General features: G+C 45.7%; 1 protein-coding gene across 6 annotated transcripts in view; it reads right to left on the bottom strand.

Moving 5' to 3' along the window:
* SENP1 (SUMO specific peptidase 1) overlaps positions 1–16,174 on the bottom strand; it is a 311,959-nt gene that overhangs the window by 232,429 nt on the left and 63,356 nt on the right. For 5 of the 6 annotated variants that reach the window (XM_033935398.1, XM_033935399.1, XM_033935401.1 and 2 more), the window contains one exon: positions 10,490–10,643. In XM_033935398.1, coding sequence (XP_033791289.1) covers positions 10,490–10,643 — 154 coding nt within the window. The remainder of the gene's footprint in view (positions 1–10,489; positions 10,644–16,174) is intronic. The other variant, XM_033935400.1, reaches the window with a different exon arrangement.

Genomic DNA, 16,174 nt, shown 5'->3' on the forward strand with positions numbered 1-16,174 from the left:
CTTATTTCAAAGTTCCTGTAAACCGTGCCGAGCTCTATCTTTACAGAGAGGATGCAATAAATAAACTTAAGGTTTAGTTTAGTAGCTCACTCTCACAGTGGCCAAATCCAGATCCCTAGTACCTAGTCAAAACCCAACAAGTAGCAACATTTCATGCTTTCCTCTAGGAAATTGTCCAAACCTTCCTTAAAAGCAGCTACGCTATCCGCTCTTACCACAACCTCTGGCAATGCGTTACAGAGTTTAACTATTCTCTGAGTGAAAAAAAAATTTCTCCTATTGGCTTTAAAAGTATTTCCCTGTAACTTCATCGAGTGTCCCCTAGTCTTTACAATTTTTGACAAAGTGAAAAATCGATCCACTTGTACCCGTCCTACTCCACTCAGGATTTTGTAGACATCAATCATATCTCCCCTCAGCCATCTCTTCTCCAAGCTAAAGAGCCCTAACCTTTTTAGTCTTTCCTCATATGAGAGGAGTTCCATCCCCTTTATCATCTTGGTCGCTCTTCTTTGAACCTTTCCATGAGCCACTATATCTTTCTTGAGATAAGGAGACCAGAACTGAATGCACTACTCCAGATGAGGTCGCACCATGGAGTGATACAGGGGCATTATAATATTCTTAGTCTTGTTAACCATCCCTTTTTTAATCATTCCTAGCATCCTGTTTTTTTGGCCACCGCCGCACATTGGGCGGAAGGTTTCATTGTATCGTCTACGATGACACCCAGATTATTTTCTTGGGCGCTAACCCCCAAGGTGGACCCTAGCATTCGGTAACTGTGATTTGGGTTATTCCTCCCAATGTGCGTCTCTTTGCATTTTTCCTCCCAATGCGCATCACTTTGCATTTGTTCACATTAAATTTCATCTGCCACTTGGACGCCTAGTCTTCCAATTTCCCAAGGTCTGCCTGCAATTTTTTGCAATCTGCTTGCGTTTCAACAACTTTTAACAGTTTTGGGTCATCAGCAAATTGAATCACCTCACTCATCATTCCAATTTCCAGATCATTTATAAATAAGTTAAATAGCACTGGTCCCAGTACAAAATCCTGCGGCACTCCATCATTTACTCTCCTCCATTGAGAAAAATAACCATTTAACCCTACCCTCTGTTTTCTATCCAATAACCAAGTCCTAATTCACAACTGAACTTTGCCACCTATCCCATGATTCTAATTTTCTCAGGAACCTCTGATGAGGAACTCTGTCAAAAGTTTTCTGGAAATCTAGATACACTACATCAACCAGCTCACCTTTATCCACATGTGTATTCACAGCTTCAGAGAAGTCAAGCAAATTGGTGAGGCAAGATCTCCCTTGGCTGAACCCTGCTGACTGTCTCATTAAATCATGTTTGTCTACATGTTCCACGATTTTTTATATATATATAAAATTGTTTCCACCATTTTGCCTGGCACTGAAGTCAGGCTTACTGCTCTGTAATTTCTAAGATTTCCTCTGGAAACAGTGCCTGGCGCATCTGTGGACATAGCCATCTTACTCCCTGGTACCTCCGCAGGAAGGCAAGAAGAAAGACCCTGGTCCCTCTAAGCAGGGGTCCCTGAGACCGGCACAGTGGCCAGTAGAAGGGAAACAGGCAGAGACTTTTTAACTAAGTACTGTATGCTTGATAAAGCAATGTTACTTACCGTAACAGTTGTTATCCAGGGACAGCAGGCAGCTATTCTCACTAGTGGGTGATGTCTTCCGACAGAGACCCGATACAGACGTCTCACAAGCATGTCTTGCTTGAAGAAACTTAGAAGTTTTGAGATGCCCGCACCGCGCATGCGCCAGTGCCTTCCCGCCCGATGGTCCGGGCGCGTCTCCTCAGTTCAGGTAGCTAGCAGAGAAGCCAACCCAGGGGAGGTGGGTGGGACGTGAGAATAGCTGCCTGCTGTCCCTGGATAACAACTGTTACGGTAAGTAACATTGCTTTATCCCAGGACAAGCAAGCAGGTTTTCTCACTAGTGGGTGACCTCCAAGCTAACCTCAAAGGGTTGGTGGGAGAGTTGGCAACTTAGGAGAATAAATTTTGTAACACTGTTTGGCCAAACTGTCCATCCCGTATGGAGAATGTATCCAGACAATAATGAGAGGTGAAGGTATGAACCGAGGACCAAGTGGCAGCCTTACAAATCTCCTCAATCGGTGTCGATCTGAGGAAGGCTACTGAGGCTGCCATAGCTCTGACTTTATGGGCTGTGACTTTACAGGGAAGGGGTAATCCAGCCTGGGCATAGCAGAAAGAGATACAAGCCGCCATCCAGTTGGAGATGGTACGCTTCAATACAGGTCGTCCCAACTTGTTTGGATCAAAGGAGACGAAAAGTTGAGGAGCAATTCTGTGTGGCTTGGTGTGATCCAAGTAGAAAGCCAAAGCACGCTTACAGTCCAGAGTTTGAAGAGCTGATTCTCCAGGATGAGAATGAGGCTTTGGAAAAAACACTGGAAGCACAATGGATTGGTTGAGATGAAATTCAGAGACCACCTTAGGCAGGAATTTAGGATGAGTGCGGAGGACCACCTTGTCATGATGGAATACTGTGAAAGGTGGATCCGTCACCAAAGCCTGAAGCTCACTGACCCTGCAAGCAGAAGTGAGAGCCACTAGAAAAACCACTTTCCAAGTGAGAAACTTCAGTGGAGCTTTTTGTAGAGGCTCAAAGGGAGGTTTCATAAGCCGAGAAAGGACAACATTGAGATCCCAAACCACTGGAGGCGGTTTGAGAGGAGGATTGACATGAAAAAGTCCTTTCATAAATCTGGAAACCACAGGATGAGCAGAGAGAGGTTTCCCCTGTAGAGGCTGATGGAAAGCCTCAATAGCACTCAGGTGGACTCGTATAGATGTAGACTTGAGACCAGACTGAGATAGGTGTAGAAGATAGTCCAACACAGAGGATAGAGAGGCTCGCTGAGGCTCCTTAGAGTTGGAAATACACCAGGAAGAAAATCTAGTCCATTTTTGGGAGTAGCACTGACGAGTAGCAGGCTTCCTGGAAGCCTCCAAGACATCCCTCACCGCCTGGGAAAACTGGTGAGGGGTTACGTTGAGAGGAACCAAGCTGTTAGGTGGAGAGACTGCAGGTTGGGATGAAGTAGAGATCCCTGATGCTGAGTAAGCAGTGAAGGAAATACCGGAAGGAGGAATGGCTCCCGAGTTGAAGTAGAAGGGAGAACCAAGGCTGTCGGGGCAGCCGAGGAGCTATCAGGATCATGGTGGCATGGTCGGACCTCAGCTTGACCAGAGTCTTTTGAATGAGAGGAAACGGAGGAAACGCATATAGAAAGCGATTCCCCCAATCCAGCAGAAAAGCATCTGCCTCGAGGCGATGAGGAGTGTAGATCCTGGAGCAAAATTGAGGCAGCTTGAAGTTGTGGGGGGCCGCAAAGAGGTCTATCTGAGGCGTCCCGCACTGAGCAAAGATCTGATGAAGGGATGTGGAATGGAGTGTCCATTCGTGAGGCTGGAGTAGACGAATCAAGTGGTCTGCCAAGACATTGTCCTTCCCCTGAATGTAGACAGCTTTGAGGAAGGCGTTGTGGCGAACCGCCCAATCCCAGACTCTGAGAGCTTCCTGGCATAGGGAGGCCGAGCCCGTGCCCCCCTGCTTGTTGACATAATACATGGCGACCTGATTGTCTGTGCGAATGAGGACCACCATGTCGTGAAGCAGATGTTGAAAAGCTTGAAGAGCATTGAAGATGGCTCTGAGCTCCAGAAGATTGATTTGATGGAGTCGGTCCACACTGGTCCAGAATCCCTGAGTGCGAAGCCCACCCAGATGCGCTCCCCAGGCATAGGTCGAGGAATCGGTTGTGAGGACCTTCTTGTGGGGAGGAGAGTGAAACAGCAAACCTCTGGATAGATTTGAAGAGGTCATCCACCAAAGTAGAGACTGCCGAAGAGCAGGAGTGACGATGATGTATCGAGTCAACGGATCTGACACCTGAGTCCACTGAGATGCCAGGGTCCACTGAGGAATTCTGAGATGGAGTCTGGCGAACGGGGTCACATGAACTGTAGAGGCCATGTGGCCCAGGAGGACCATCATGTGTCTCGCTGAGATGGACTGGCGAGAAGACACAGACTGGCAGAGAAGAAGAAGAGCATCCATGCGCTGAGGAGGAAGGAATGCTCTGAGACGTATGGTATCCAAGACCGCCCCGATGAAGGGGAGCGACTGTGTAGGCTGCAGATGAGATTTGGGAAAGTTGATCTCGAATCCCAAACTCTGCAGGAACAGAATCGTGGACAGAGTCGCCGAGAGGACCCCCGATGTTAAGGGGGCCTTGATAAGCCAGTTGTCGAGGTAGGGAAATACCTGAAGACCCTGGTTCCGGAGTGCAGCGGCCACCACTACCAGACACTTCGTGAAGACTCTGGGAGACGAAGACAGCCCGAATGGAAGCACTCGATACTGCAGATGCAGATGTCCCACCCGAAATCTGAGGAATTTGCGAGAGGCTGGATGAATGGGAATGTGAGTGTAGGCCTCCTTGAGATAAAGAGAGCATAACCAGTCGTTCTGCTCGAGGAGGGGGTAGAGAGAAGCAAGCGTCAGCATGCGAAACCTCTCTTTGACTAGGAATTTGTTGAGGACCCTGAGGTCCAAAATGGGTCGCAGGTCGCCCGTCTTCTTCGGAACAAGGAAGTACCGGGAGTAAAACCCCTGGTTGTGTTGGTCCACAGGGACCGGCTCGACTGCCCGGAGCCGGAGCAAAGCCTGGGCTTCCTGAAGAAGAAGGGCGGTCTGTGTCAAGTTGGAAGGATACTCTCTTGGAGGGTGGTCCGGAGGGACCCGATGGAATTGAAGAGAGTATCCTTCCCTGATGATAGTAAGGACCCAGAGGTCGGTGGTTACGTCCTCCAAGCAATGATAAAAATGATGGAGGCGCCATCCGATGGGAAAAACAGGGGGAGGCAGAACGAGACTGGTTATGCCCTCGACGAGACAGTCAAAAAGGCTGAGGAGCCTTAGGGACAGCAGACGGCTGAGACTTTTGCTGACCCTTCTGAGGAGGCTGCCTCTTCACAGGTTGCCTAGCTGGAGGAGCTTGCCTCGGCTGATAACGCCGCTGATAAATCAATGGCGGTCGAGAGGGTCAAGACTGTTGAGGCTTAGGCTTCGGCCTAAGAATGGACTGGAAGGACTTTTCATGATCCGACAATTTCTTCGTGACAGTCTCGATGGATTCGTCAAAAAGATCCGCCCCAGCACACGGGACGTTAGCCAGGCGGTCCTGAAGATTCGGGTCCATGTCAATGGTCCGCAACCAGGCCAAACGGCGCATCGCCACAGAGCAGGCTCGGGCCGATAGCTCGAAAGCATCATATGCAGATTGCATCAACTGAAGACGAAGCTGGGACAGCGAAGCAACCACTTCCTCAAACTCAAACCGAGCCTGGGACTCGATGTAGGGCATAAATTTCCGAAGCACAGGCAGAAAAAATTCCAAGTAGGTGGCGAAGTGGAAATTATAATTCAGAAATCGGGACGCCATCATAGAATTCTGATAGATGCGTCGTCCAAACTTATCCATGGTCCTGCCCTCGCGTCCCAGAGGCACCGAAGCATACACCTGTCCAGGATGAGACCGCTTGAGCGAGGATTCGACCAGGAGGGACTGATGAGAAAGCTGAGGTCCCTCGAAGCCCTTATGATGCACCGTGCGGTACCGAGCATCCAATTTTCCAGGGACCGCAGGGATAGAGTAAGGAGACTCAAAGCACCTCATGAAGGTCTGGTCGAGTAGCTTGTGCAGAGGCAGGCGTAAGGACTCGGCCGGAGGACGAGGCAAGTGCATGGTATCGAGATACTCCTTGGAGTATCGAGACCCAGCATCGAGGGTAATGTCCATGTCATCCGCCATCTGCCTGAGAAACGAGGAAAAGGACAGTTGGTCCGCCAATGCCGGCCTTCGAGAAGGACTAGAAGAAGTCGAGGCTTCGGGCTCCAAGGAAGCCTGTGAGCAACAGGGCGAGTAAAACACCTCGGGGTCCTCGAACTCCGGGCACGGAGGAGGAGACCCAGCCGAAGCAGAATATCCCATCCGAGGCAATTTCTTTTGAGGTGAGACGGTTGAGTGCCGAGAGGAATGCCTCGAAGAGTGTCTGGATCGATGCCCCTCCCGATGCCTGGAAGGGGATCGAGCCCGTCTGTGAGAATACTGGTCCCCAGAAGCCTCTAAGGAGCAGATAGGACTCGAGGTCGTCGATCGGAGAGGTGGAAGAGTCGGAGCCTCCCCAGAAGCCGCCCAGGCTTGATAGGGGGTCTGGAAGAACTCGTCCTGCCTCCTGCTATGCCCAGGACTGGGAGGCCTCGAAGGTGGACGCCACACTGTGTCATGGGGCGGAGTAATAGGCTCCAAAGGGGGCAGGTCACTAAGGGAAGCTTTTCTCGAGAGAATCGGCTCCAAAGGAGGCATATCTCCAAGAGGGGCCTTCGTCGATGGAATCGGCTCCAAGGGAGGCATGCCACCAACCGAGGCCCGCCTCGAGGAGCTGGACACCGCCCGCCATTCCTCCTCGCCAAGCAACGAGGTCGTGCAGCGCGGAGGAGGAGGAGGGGGCGGCCCGCCCCTCGGGACCGGAACTGGGAGGTCACCCTGGATCGAGGCAATCAGCCGGGGACCCATAGTGGTCATGAGTTCCACAAACTGAGCCTCCAGAAGGGACTTCAACGAAGCCGATATGGAGGGATCCGCACCAAATGGGGGCCCTTCCGCACGGTCTCCGCGCTCTTTCGGTGCAGCGTGCTTCTGCTTGCCAGCTTCCGGCACTTTAAGCACCACCGGTGGAACTATGGGGGTCGGTACCTGTTCCGAGGAGACAGATGAAGGCACCGGCGCCGAGGACGAGGCCGAAACCGGCGTGAACGATGCTGGTTTCAAAAGGCCCGAAGCAGCTGGGGAGGGAGAGGGCTTTGTCGACGAAGTCGAAGCCCCAGTCGATGTCGAAGCGACAGGATCCAACGAAGCTTCCATCTTGAACATGGACTCCCACAGCAGGCAGCGACACTTAAACGCTCGCGCCGTCAAAGTGGAGCAAGGTCGGCACGATTTCGGAAAGTGATCTGGACCCAGACACTGGAGGCAGCGTCGATGCGGGTCCGTGAGCGAAATCGCGCGCTGGCACTTGCTACACTTTTTAAAACCGGTGATCGGCCGGGACATAGGCCGGAAAAGCTCCGCCACAAGGTCGAAGGCGCGGGGCCCCAGCCATGCGGCTGACCCGGTGTCAGAAGAAAAAAATTTTTTTTTTTTTTTAAAAAAGAAATCAAAGAAAGAAACAAACGCACTGGAGAGCCAAAAGAACCCAACCCGCGGGAATATAGAAGGCAAAAAACAGATTCAATGGGCGCAGAATTGAAGTTGAACTTCTCAGCTCCGCGTAAGAAAAAGAACTGAGGAGACGCGCCCGGACCATCGGGCGGGAAGGCACTGGCGCATGCGCGGTGCGGGCATCTCGAAACTTCTAAGTTTCTTCAAGCAAGACATGCTTGTGAGACGTCCTTATCGGGGCTGTCGGATGACATCACCCACTAGTGAGAATACCTGCCTGCTTGTCCTGGGATAAAGAATATTCATAAATTCCAGAGAAAACCATCCTCCGAGGTGGAAGCCAACCTCTGCACCTCATATTTGGAATGCTTGGAAGATTTATGAGGTTTATAGCTGTAGCTGAGCTTTCGTTTCACCAAAACATTGCCAGCGCACTCTCCAGGGCCCCCTGATGCCTTTTTCACAGGAGTCGGGGAAGAAGGCACTTGAAGATCCTCCCTGAAGGTCAAAGGCACCGCATCTGGGCAAACCTTGTCCCCTCCCCCTCAGGCCACAGCGCACATGGAACATGGCTGCACATCTGACAGCCATCCATCGCAAATGAGGCATGAATCCATCCCATCCTGCCTTGGGGAGGCCAACTATTAGGTTTTCTTGCAAAAATGAAGCTGGGAAGTATGAAAAACAACTTTAAATTCAAATCGGGAAAAATCCAAGATGACCGCCATGAGTGCCAATTTTGATCAAAAATAGTCCCGGGGAAAAAAAAATAAAGATCACAGGAACCCACAAAAAAATGGTGATTTGGGGATTTTAGAGGTAGGGAGGGCTAGGGCATGCAGGGAAACAGCCCATTTCTATGATCTCCCAAAATCGCTGATTTAGGCTGTCAGCCTTTTCACTGTGACATGTGCTGAATAAGAGAAACTGCAGGCAGAACTGAAACAGCTCCCAAGCAGATCCTGTGCCTTAGTGAACTTGAAAAAGTGGATTCTAAGTCTTCTGACTGCCCCTCCAGCCTGACCACCACAGCCATAGACCTCAGCCACCCTTGGACATGTCATGCAAATGCCTGGCAGAGGAACGCAGTCTGGCTCCGATCCTGGTCACACTTCCACGGACCCACTCAACCTGTGCTCCACCTACTAGCGGATGAATCTGGAGTGAGCAAGCTCCCAAGGGAACGGTCCTTAAGCCCTGATCTGATGTGCAGGTTGTCCAGGGGGTGCTTACTGCCAAGCAGGGAACCCAGCAGCAGCAATTCTTATGTTCTTAAAATTATTGATGGTATTCTTTTTGTCTTTGGAGCTTACATGGTAATAGCTCTCATATCATTATTTTGATGTTTTTTTTAACTATTGGCGTTATATTGTGCCTTGTCATCAACAAAACTGTTGAAATATAAATGGTGAAATGATTCAAATTTCCCTTCATGTCCATTTAGGAGCGATGTTCATACGCATGGCCAAGTTGGATTCTTCATGTTGCTGCTCAAGCTCATTCTGTAATTAATAGTTTTCTGAATCTAGGAGTATCTATAATAATAAAATGCTAAGCGTGCATGCGCACTCTCGCCGCGTGTTCCCTGAGATCTGATCTGTCGGGATGTGCCGGCAAGAGTGCGCATGCGCGCTTACTACGTCACTGGAGGCGGAAAAGACAGCGGACTTCCCCCCTCCCCTCAGAGCAGGCCGTGACAGCGGCGGAGACTCTCCTCGCCATTTTTTAACTCAAAGCTGCTGCCGCAGCTCCTCTCTCGAACCGCAACAGGCAGGGACTGAGAGAGGAGCCGCGGCGTCGGCTTTGAACTAAAAAATGAACTTAAGCTGAGTACCTTTTACTTTCGCCCACACTTCCGTTTCTTTTCTATTCCCCAGCTTTCAAGGCCCCTCACCTGCACCGCGCCACCCCTTCACAACGCCAGCCACAACGGTGATGTCCATTGGCTGGCTTGGCGGCGGGTTGGAGACAGCTCCGATCCTCCGGTCCCCCTCTCCACCCAGCCGTCAAGAGGAGAGTCAGGACAGAACGATCCAGGCTGCGAAGAACCCAAGCCCCCCACCCTCCCGCCGCACTTCAACACTACCCCCCAGTTCAGGACTCCAGGATGCGCGGAGCGACGGCTGCCTGGAGGAGGGCTTCGAGGCAAAGTGGCTGTCGAGCCAGGACGGAGAGCAGCTGCATCGCCGGAACCTTCGCAAAAGACGCTGCCCCCGTCGTCGATTGTGTAACGCGTTGCCTGGTAAATAAGTCAATATATTCCTTAGCTAGAATCAGTTTGCCCTGGAGTATAAATCCTTGATGATAAGTACAGAGCAAGGTGACATAGTCTGGATGACAATTTTCACTGAGATCAAGTGCCAGCTCCATGTTGCATGAAAGATATCGATCTGGCTTATACCTTGAACCAAGTGGTTCTCTTTGGATCCCTTCGAGAAAATCACTTAGATTAAAACAAGATGTTGATCCTTGCTTCTGCCGTCAGCGTTCCATGCCTAAGCTTTGGAATGCTTTACCCCAGTCAGTTAGAAGAATATCAGCCCTCCCCAGTTTCAAGAAGGCCTTAAAAATATATTTATTTGAGCAGGCCTTTAATTAACTCCTGTGGGGATGATCTGCAGGTCCTACACAGCGAGCACGTTATACATTACTCCTCTTGAATGTGTGTAAGTTACAACAAATGGAGCTCTTTTCTAACTTTCTGATTTTAGTAGGTAAACCACTTTAATCAAAGGAATTGTGGTATATTAAGTAACAAATAAATTAATAGATGGATGGCTCCTTATAGAATTCTCTCTTAGTATTATTCCTCTATGAAGTGTGGCAATGCATATCAGTGAAGTAAATCCTGATACTAAGACTTCTGGGGACAGGGAAATATCTTCTGCCACCGAAGAAAGACAGACAGGCAGAAAGAAATACAGAAAGAAAGGGGGCAGGGCGAGAGAAAGAAAGACAGACAGACAGTGGATAGGGAGAGAGACAGAAAGAAAGACAGACAGACAGGGGGAGAGAGACAAAGAAAGAAAGACAGACAGGGGGCCAGGGAAAGAGACAGACAGAAAGAAAGAAAGGGGGCAGGGAGAGAGACATAAAGAAAGAAAGAAATGCCTAAGTCTACACATTTATTCTAGCACCCGTTAATGTAACGGGCTAAAAAACTAGTATAGAATATATCAATAAAGTTTGCATACCTTGTTTTCTTCCAGGCCTCATGATGCAGGTTTCTACCAGGCCTAGATTTCTGTAATGCTGTACATACAGTAGGAACCAGATTCTGAGTATGTCCATTGAAGCCTTGATTTTCTGACATAATTTTTGTTGGCTGCCTTAATGTTCCATGATCTGCTGAAACAAAACATTTAAAAATGAATTATATAGGAGAAAAAAATTCTGACCTAAAATTGAAGATAAATAGCCTACTCCGATTATATCCAAATTTAACTTCATGGTTTGTTTACACTAAAATACATTACAAAATCAAACAACTAAAAAAAAGTGGGCTGATTTGAGGATTATGGCAACTGTGTTAAAATAAGCAAGCAATCATGTCAGAATTCTCAGGAGGGTCAACTGCTTTTTGAATTATGATCTATGATTTATTTTAAAAACAAAACAAAACTGGGGCAAAAATTACTAAAACTGTTATTTCAAGCATGATTTTATGATGGTGCATACGAAGTCTAAAGTATTTTCCAATGGCATATATCAGGGTTCTATTATGTTTAAATAATCATATTCCTCAGCATCATGAATCCAATATATTTCTCCAAGGACAGAATATCATCCAGTGCAGCCCTTATGGGAAAGCTCCCCAGCATCTACTGTAGAAACTTTTGGAAGTGCCTCATTTTGTGCATGCACACCATCACGTGGGACCAATTCAGTTTTTTTTTCTGTGGAGTGCATCCAACATCGTTCAGTCCTTCACTGATCATATCAAAAACATTAATTAATGAAGTTTTTACAATTTTTCCCTTCTGTCACATCACACCATGGCTTCTCACCAATAGCATCCTTTAGATAGCTTTTCAGCACTTTTAAAATGTCCTTATATTTCTATAGTCCACTAGGCTCTCTTAGGCCTTGAAGGGCAAGCAACTAAGGGGTGTGTCAAAAAATAGAGTTGTTTTGAATATGTCACCGTTATTCCACAATTATCCTCCATGTTCCACAGAGCTCCCAGCAGCTTTAAAACGTTTTTCAGTTGAAATAGGACCATATCCATGCACTTAATCAGCACACAGTGTCTGGTACTCTTATATCCCTGCCTCTTGTAAGCTCTCTTCACAAACGTCAACAAAAGGTATCAAGGGTCATGAGCAGCAGCCCATCAAACCTTTTGACACTGGCATTGGTTTCCATGGCTCTGGGAGCTGTATCAAATAGGGATGTGTTGACAATTAGGATTGTACATCATCGGGGGCATGGCTTGGTAGCGCATGAGCACGGTCGGGTAAATGGTGAGCTCCATCCCGATAGATCTATTTAAAGATTAATAGGTTACAAAAATTGATTTTTTCCGACTTAAAAAGGAAGATTTCTCTAACCTATGGCGTCTGTTAAGCAAATTAATGCTGATTCAGCTTTTATCGCAACGGGAAGTACAAAAAGAGCAAAACCTGAGCCAGTGACCCCCTCGAAAAACTTAACATCGAAGGATAACCTGGATAATAATGAATGCTTCTAGAGCTGTGAGCTATTAGAGAAATTGTATCTGATAACTCTAAAAAGATCCAGGAGGTGAAAGAAGAGATCGCTATTCTTAATAAAAAAATGAAAATAGCTGAAAATAAAATGGTGAACCTGGAACATAGAATGGTGATATTTGAAACAGAGATAATTCAAATGAAGCCTGATCATAAGAGGATTGAATTACTTACTCAGATGCTGGAGGATTGCTGTAATAGAGAGAGAAGGAGTAACTTGAGATTATTAGGGCAGAGAAAACCAATATGACTTCCTTCTTAGAGAACCTCCTCCCTAAAATCCTACCAATTAAATCAAAGTATGCTCTTGAAATTGAAAGAGCCCACAGGATATCTTCAAGGAGGATTGAAAATCAAATGGGGCCGCGTCCAGTAATCTTTAAACTCTTAAGGCATCAGCAAGTATTGAAGTTATGCCGCTTGGCTAAAGAGAACAAGAATTTAAAGTTTCAGGACTCTCGTATCCATGTTGTGCCAGACTTTGCACTGGCCACTGCAGCTAAGAGGAAGAGTTTTCTTGATTAAAGACCACAGCTGAGAAGCATCGGAGCAAAATATGATTTGATTTACCCGGCGATTATGAGGGTGACCTACAGAAATAAAACAACTAATTTCAAGGAACCGGGTGATCTGCATGAATTTTTACAGCAATTGGAAGAACCTATGAATTCATAAATACTCTTTTTTTTTGTTTTTGTTATATTTTTATTCAGGAGATGAGTTAAATCATATAATCTTATTTATGGGGTTAATAATATAAATTTAATTTGAAGTTTAATGTATTTAATATTAAAAGCTTAACGGCTCATGGTAGAAAACGTTCTAAATAGAACGTTGACATCTATGGGTGTTAGGAATTGTTACCGTGACAACAGCATATCCCTTCCCCTAAAGCAGCCCCTTTCCCTCTCCCTGACTGTCTCTCCATGGCCCCTTCTGTCTTCCCACCCAGATCAAAGCTGTCTGCCCAACACACCCCCTCCCTCCAAAGCAGCCCCCTTTTCCTCTCCCTGACTGTCTCTCCATGGCCCCCTTCTGTCTTCCCCCCAGAGCAAAGCTGTCTGCCCCCAGCACACCTCTCCCCCAAAGCAGCCCCCTTTCCCTCTCCCTGACTGTCTTTCAATGGCCTCCTTCTATTTTCCCCCCAGAGCAAAGGTATCTGCCCCCCCAGCACACCTCTCACCCCAAAGCAGCCCCCTTTATCTCCAACAAAATCAGCCCCCTTTACCTGCAGCACCGGCACGACACCCTTCAGCCAATCTTGAGTGCTCAGAGCGCGAGAGGAAGCAGGGCCTGGGTGTGTTGGGCGCGGTGGGGAAGGCCCCGACTGCTCAAGCTGCAGCTTCTTCGGCGTCAGTGAGGAAGGAGAGGTTAGCCCGACTCTCCGCAGGGGCTTTGGGGACAGTCTTCGGCGGCTCGGAGCCCTCCTCCTGGCAGCCAATGCCAGCACCGCTCCGCACTGCCTTCATCCTGCCGCCCAGTGCGCCAAGCCAGCGCATGCACCTGCTCCGCACTGCCGTCATCTCGCCGCCCAGTGTGCCAAGCCGGCATATGCGCTTAAGTCACCGAATACAGCCACGGACGGACACAGCACATGTCAGGTACCCACAGCCTTCTAAGTCACTTGCGCGCTTAGAGAATTATTATTATAGATAAGTGTTCATTCTGATATAATATAATATAATGATGAAAAGTTTTTGAAGATTATTTATAAATATGAGACATAATTAATTATCATAATTTATTTATAGGGGGATTTGATTTGTTTACTGGGGTTATATTCCTAAGGGATTAATTTATTTATATATTTTTTTTATTAATGTAACTTATTATTATAGGACAAATGTCAATGATTTCTCTATTGGGGGAATTCTCTTTACCTGATCTAATATGTGTGTTTTCAAGTTTTAACTTTTCTCACTAGTATGGGAGGATAGGGTGGATGGAAGGGGAGGGGGGGTTGGGTGGGTTTAAAAGGGGTAAGGTTCAGGCTCAAGGACTTAAATTAAAGAAAATGGTGTCTGTTCATGAGTTTGGGAATATGTTTAGTATCTTGATTACAAAGTTTATGATGGCGTTTAAAATTTTCTCACCGAATGTCAATGGCTTCAATCATCAGATTAAAAGGAAAAAAACACTTGCTTACTTGAAAAAACAGAATGCTGATATTTACTATATACAAGAGACTCATCTGTCTATTGCAGAATCAAAAAAGCTGGAAGGAGATTTGATAATACATTGCTTGTAGATACAAAATTCCTTGAGGATTTCCAAGTAAACATGAATGAATTTTTTCAATTTAATTTATCAGATGATATCTCCATGGAGAATTTATGGGATGCCTTTAAGGCTACCATGAGAGGTAATATTATTTCATACTCTGCTCATATTAGAAAACAAATTAAAAAGAAATATTCTAATTTGGAAAAATAAATTAAATATTTAGAATCTAAATTGATTGATAAATGGGAGCATGACACTTTTTAGAGGCTCTTTTAAAAGCAAAAGGTAAATATAACGTATTATCTTCAAAATTGATAAGGAAAGATTTGTTCTCTCAACAAACTCTGTATTATGGAAACTCGAATAAGGTGGGAAGATTATTGGCAAATTACCTTAAAGTAAAGAAAAGAAAGACAAAAATTATTGCAATAAAGGATGAGAAAGGAATTACCCATAACCAAATTGGAAATATCTTAAGTCAATTTCTAAATTTTTATAATGACCTATATTCTTCTGAGCCTTATGAAGACAAGGAAAAAGATGGTTTAGAATTTATAAATTTAATTATTGGACCGAGGTTCCAGAACATGTAAAAAGGAGCTTGGATGAGCCTATATCACTAAAAGAATTAGAAACTTTGTTGAAGTCTCTTAGAGTTGGTTCCACTCCAGGTGGTGATGGTTTCACAGTAGAATTTTATAAATCATTTCAAATTACTCTTTTACCTCATTTGCTAAATTTGTATCAGTCCCAACTAACTAAAGGTTGTATTTCAGGTACTATGGCTGAATCATTAACAATCGTTTTGCCAAAGCCAAACAGAGATCCCACTTTGGTTTCAAACTACAGGCCTATTTCGTTAATAAATGTTGATGGAAAATTATTGGCTAAGGTTTTGGCTTTATGCTTAGCTAGGGCTCTCCTTTTTATTATTGATATGCACCAAACAGGATTTGTTGCTAAGAGACATTCCTCTAATAATTCTAGATTGGCTTTTCATATGTTAAATTTAACAAAAAGCATGACTGATCCGGCCTTTTCTGTATCTTTAGATGCGGAAAAAGCTTTTGACCGAGTTGAATGGACTTTTATGTATCAAGCATTAGATTGGTTTGGCATAGGTTCAGGATTTATATAGATGATTCAAACATTGTATAGCTCCCCTGGTGCAAGATCGTATATTAATAATAATTTATCTGAGTGTTTTAATTTGCGGAGGGGGTTAGAAAAGGTTGTCCATTATCTCCTTTGCTTTTTGACATTGTACTTGAACCCTTATTATTAGCTATTGAACAAGCAAAGGGGATACAGGGTATTCCCCATTCAGATTGGAATATAAAGTTTCAGCTTACACAGATGATATTTTGCTTTATCTGAGAAATCCTGAAACTACCATTCCATGCTTATTAGAGTTGAGTGATACATTTGGAAAATTTTCAGGTTATAAAATAAATTGGAGTAAGTCAGAAATTCTCCCTCTTAATGTGCACTGCCCTAAAGGATTGTTTGGTTCTTTCCCATTCATATGGAAAGAAGATGGATTAAAATATTTAGGTATTAGGATAAAAAATACTCTAGAAGACACAGTGAAAGAGAATGAAAATTTTTTATTAAAAAAAGTAACAGAAATGTGTGAGAAATGGAATCCTTTACATCTTTCTTGGTGGGAGAGAGTCCAAACTATTAAAATGTGGTTTATTATCAAATGAGTATGATACCAGTTTTTTTTCAAGGGTCCTTTTATAAAAAGTTAAACGGTATTTTTACAAAATTTGTTTGGCTGGGGAAAAATGCCTAGAATTGCTTTAGTATCTTTATAAAAGCCAATTGAGGAGGGTGGGGTAAATTTTCCAAATTTTTATAGGTATCATCAAGCCTATATTTTATGCCAGGGTATGTATTGGGTCCTCCCAGAACTCATGGAAAATGCCCTGGATTGGTTATATT

Source organism: Geotrypetes seraphini, chromosome 3 (assembly GCF_902459505.1).
Source record: "Geotrypetes seraphini chromosome 3, aGeoSer1.1, whole genome shotgun sequence".
NCBI classification, from domain to species: domain Eukaryota; kingdom Metazoa; phylum Chordata; class Amphibia; order Gymnophiona; family Dermophiidae; genus Geotrypetes; species Geotrypetes seraphini.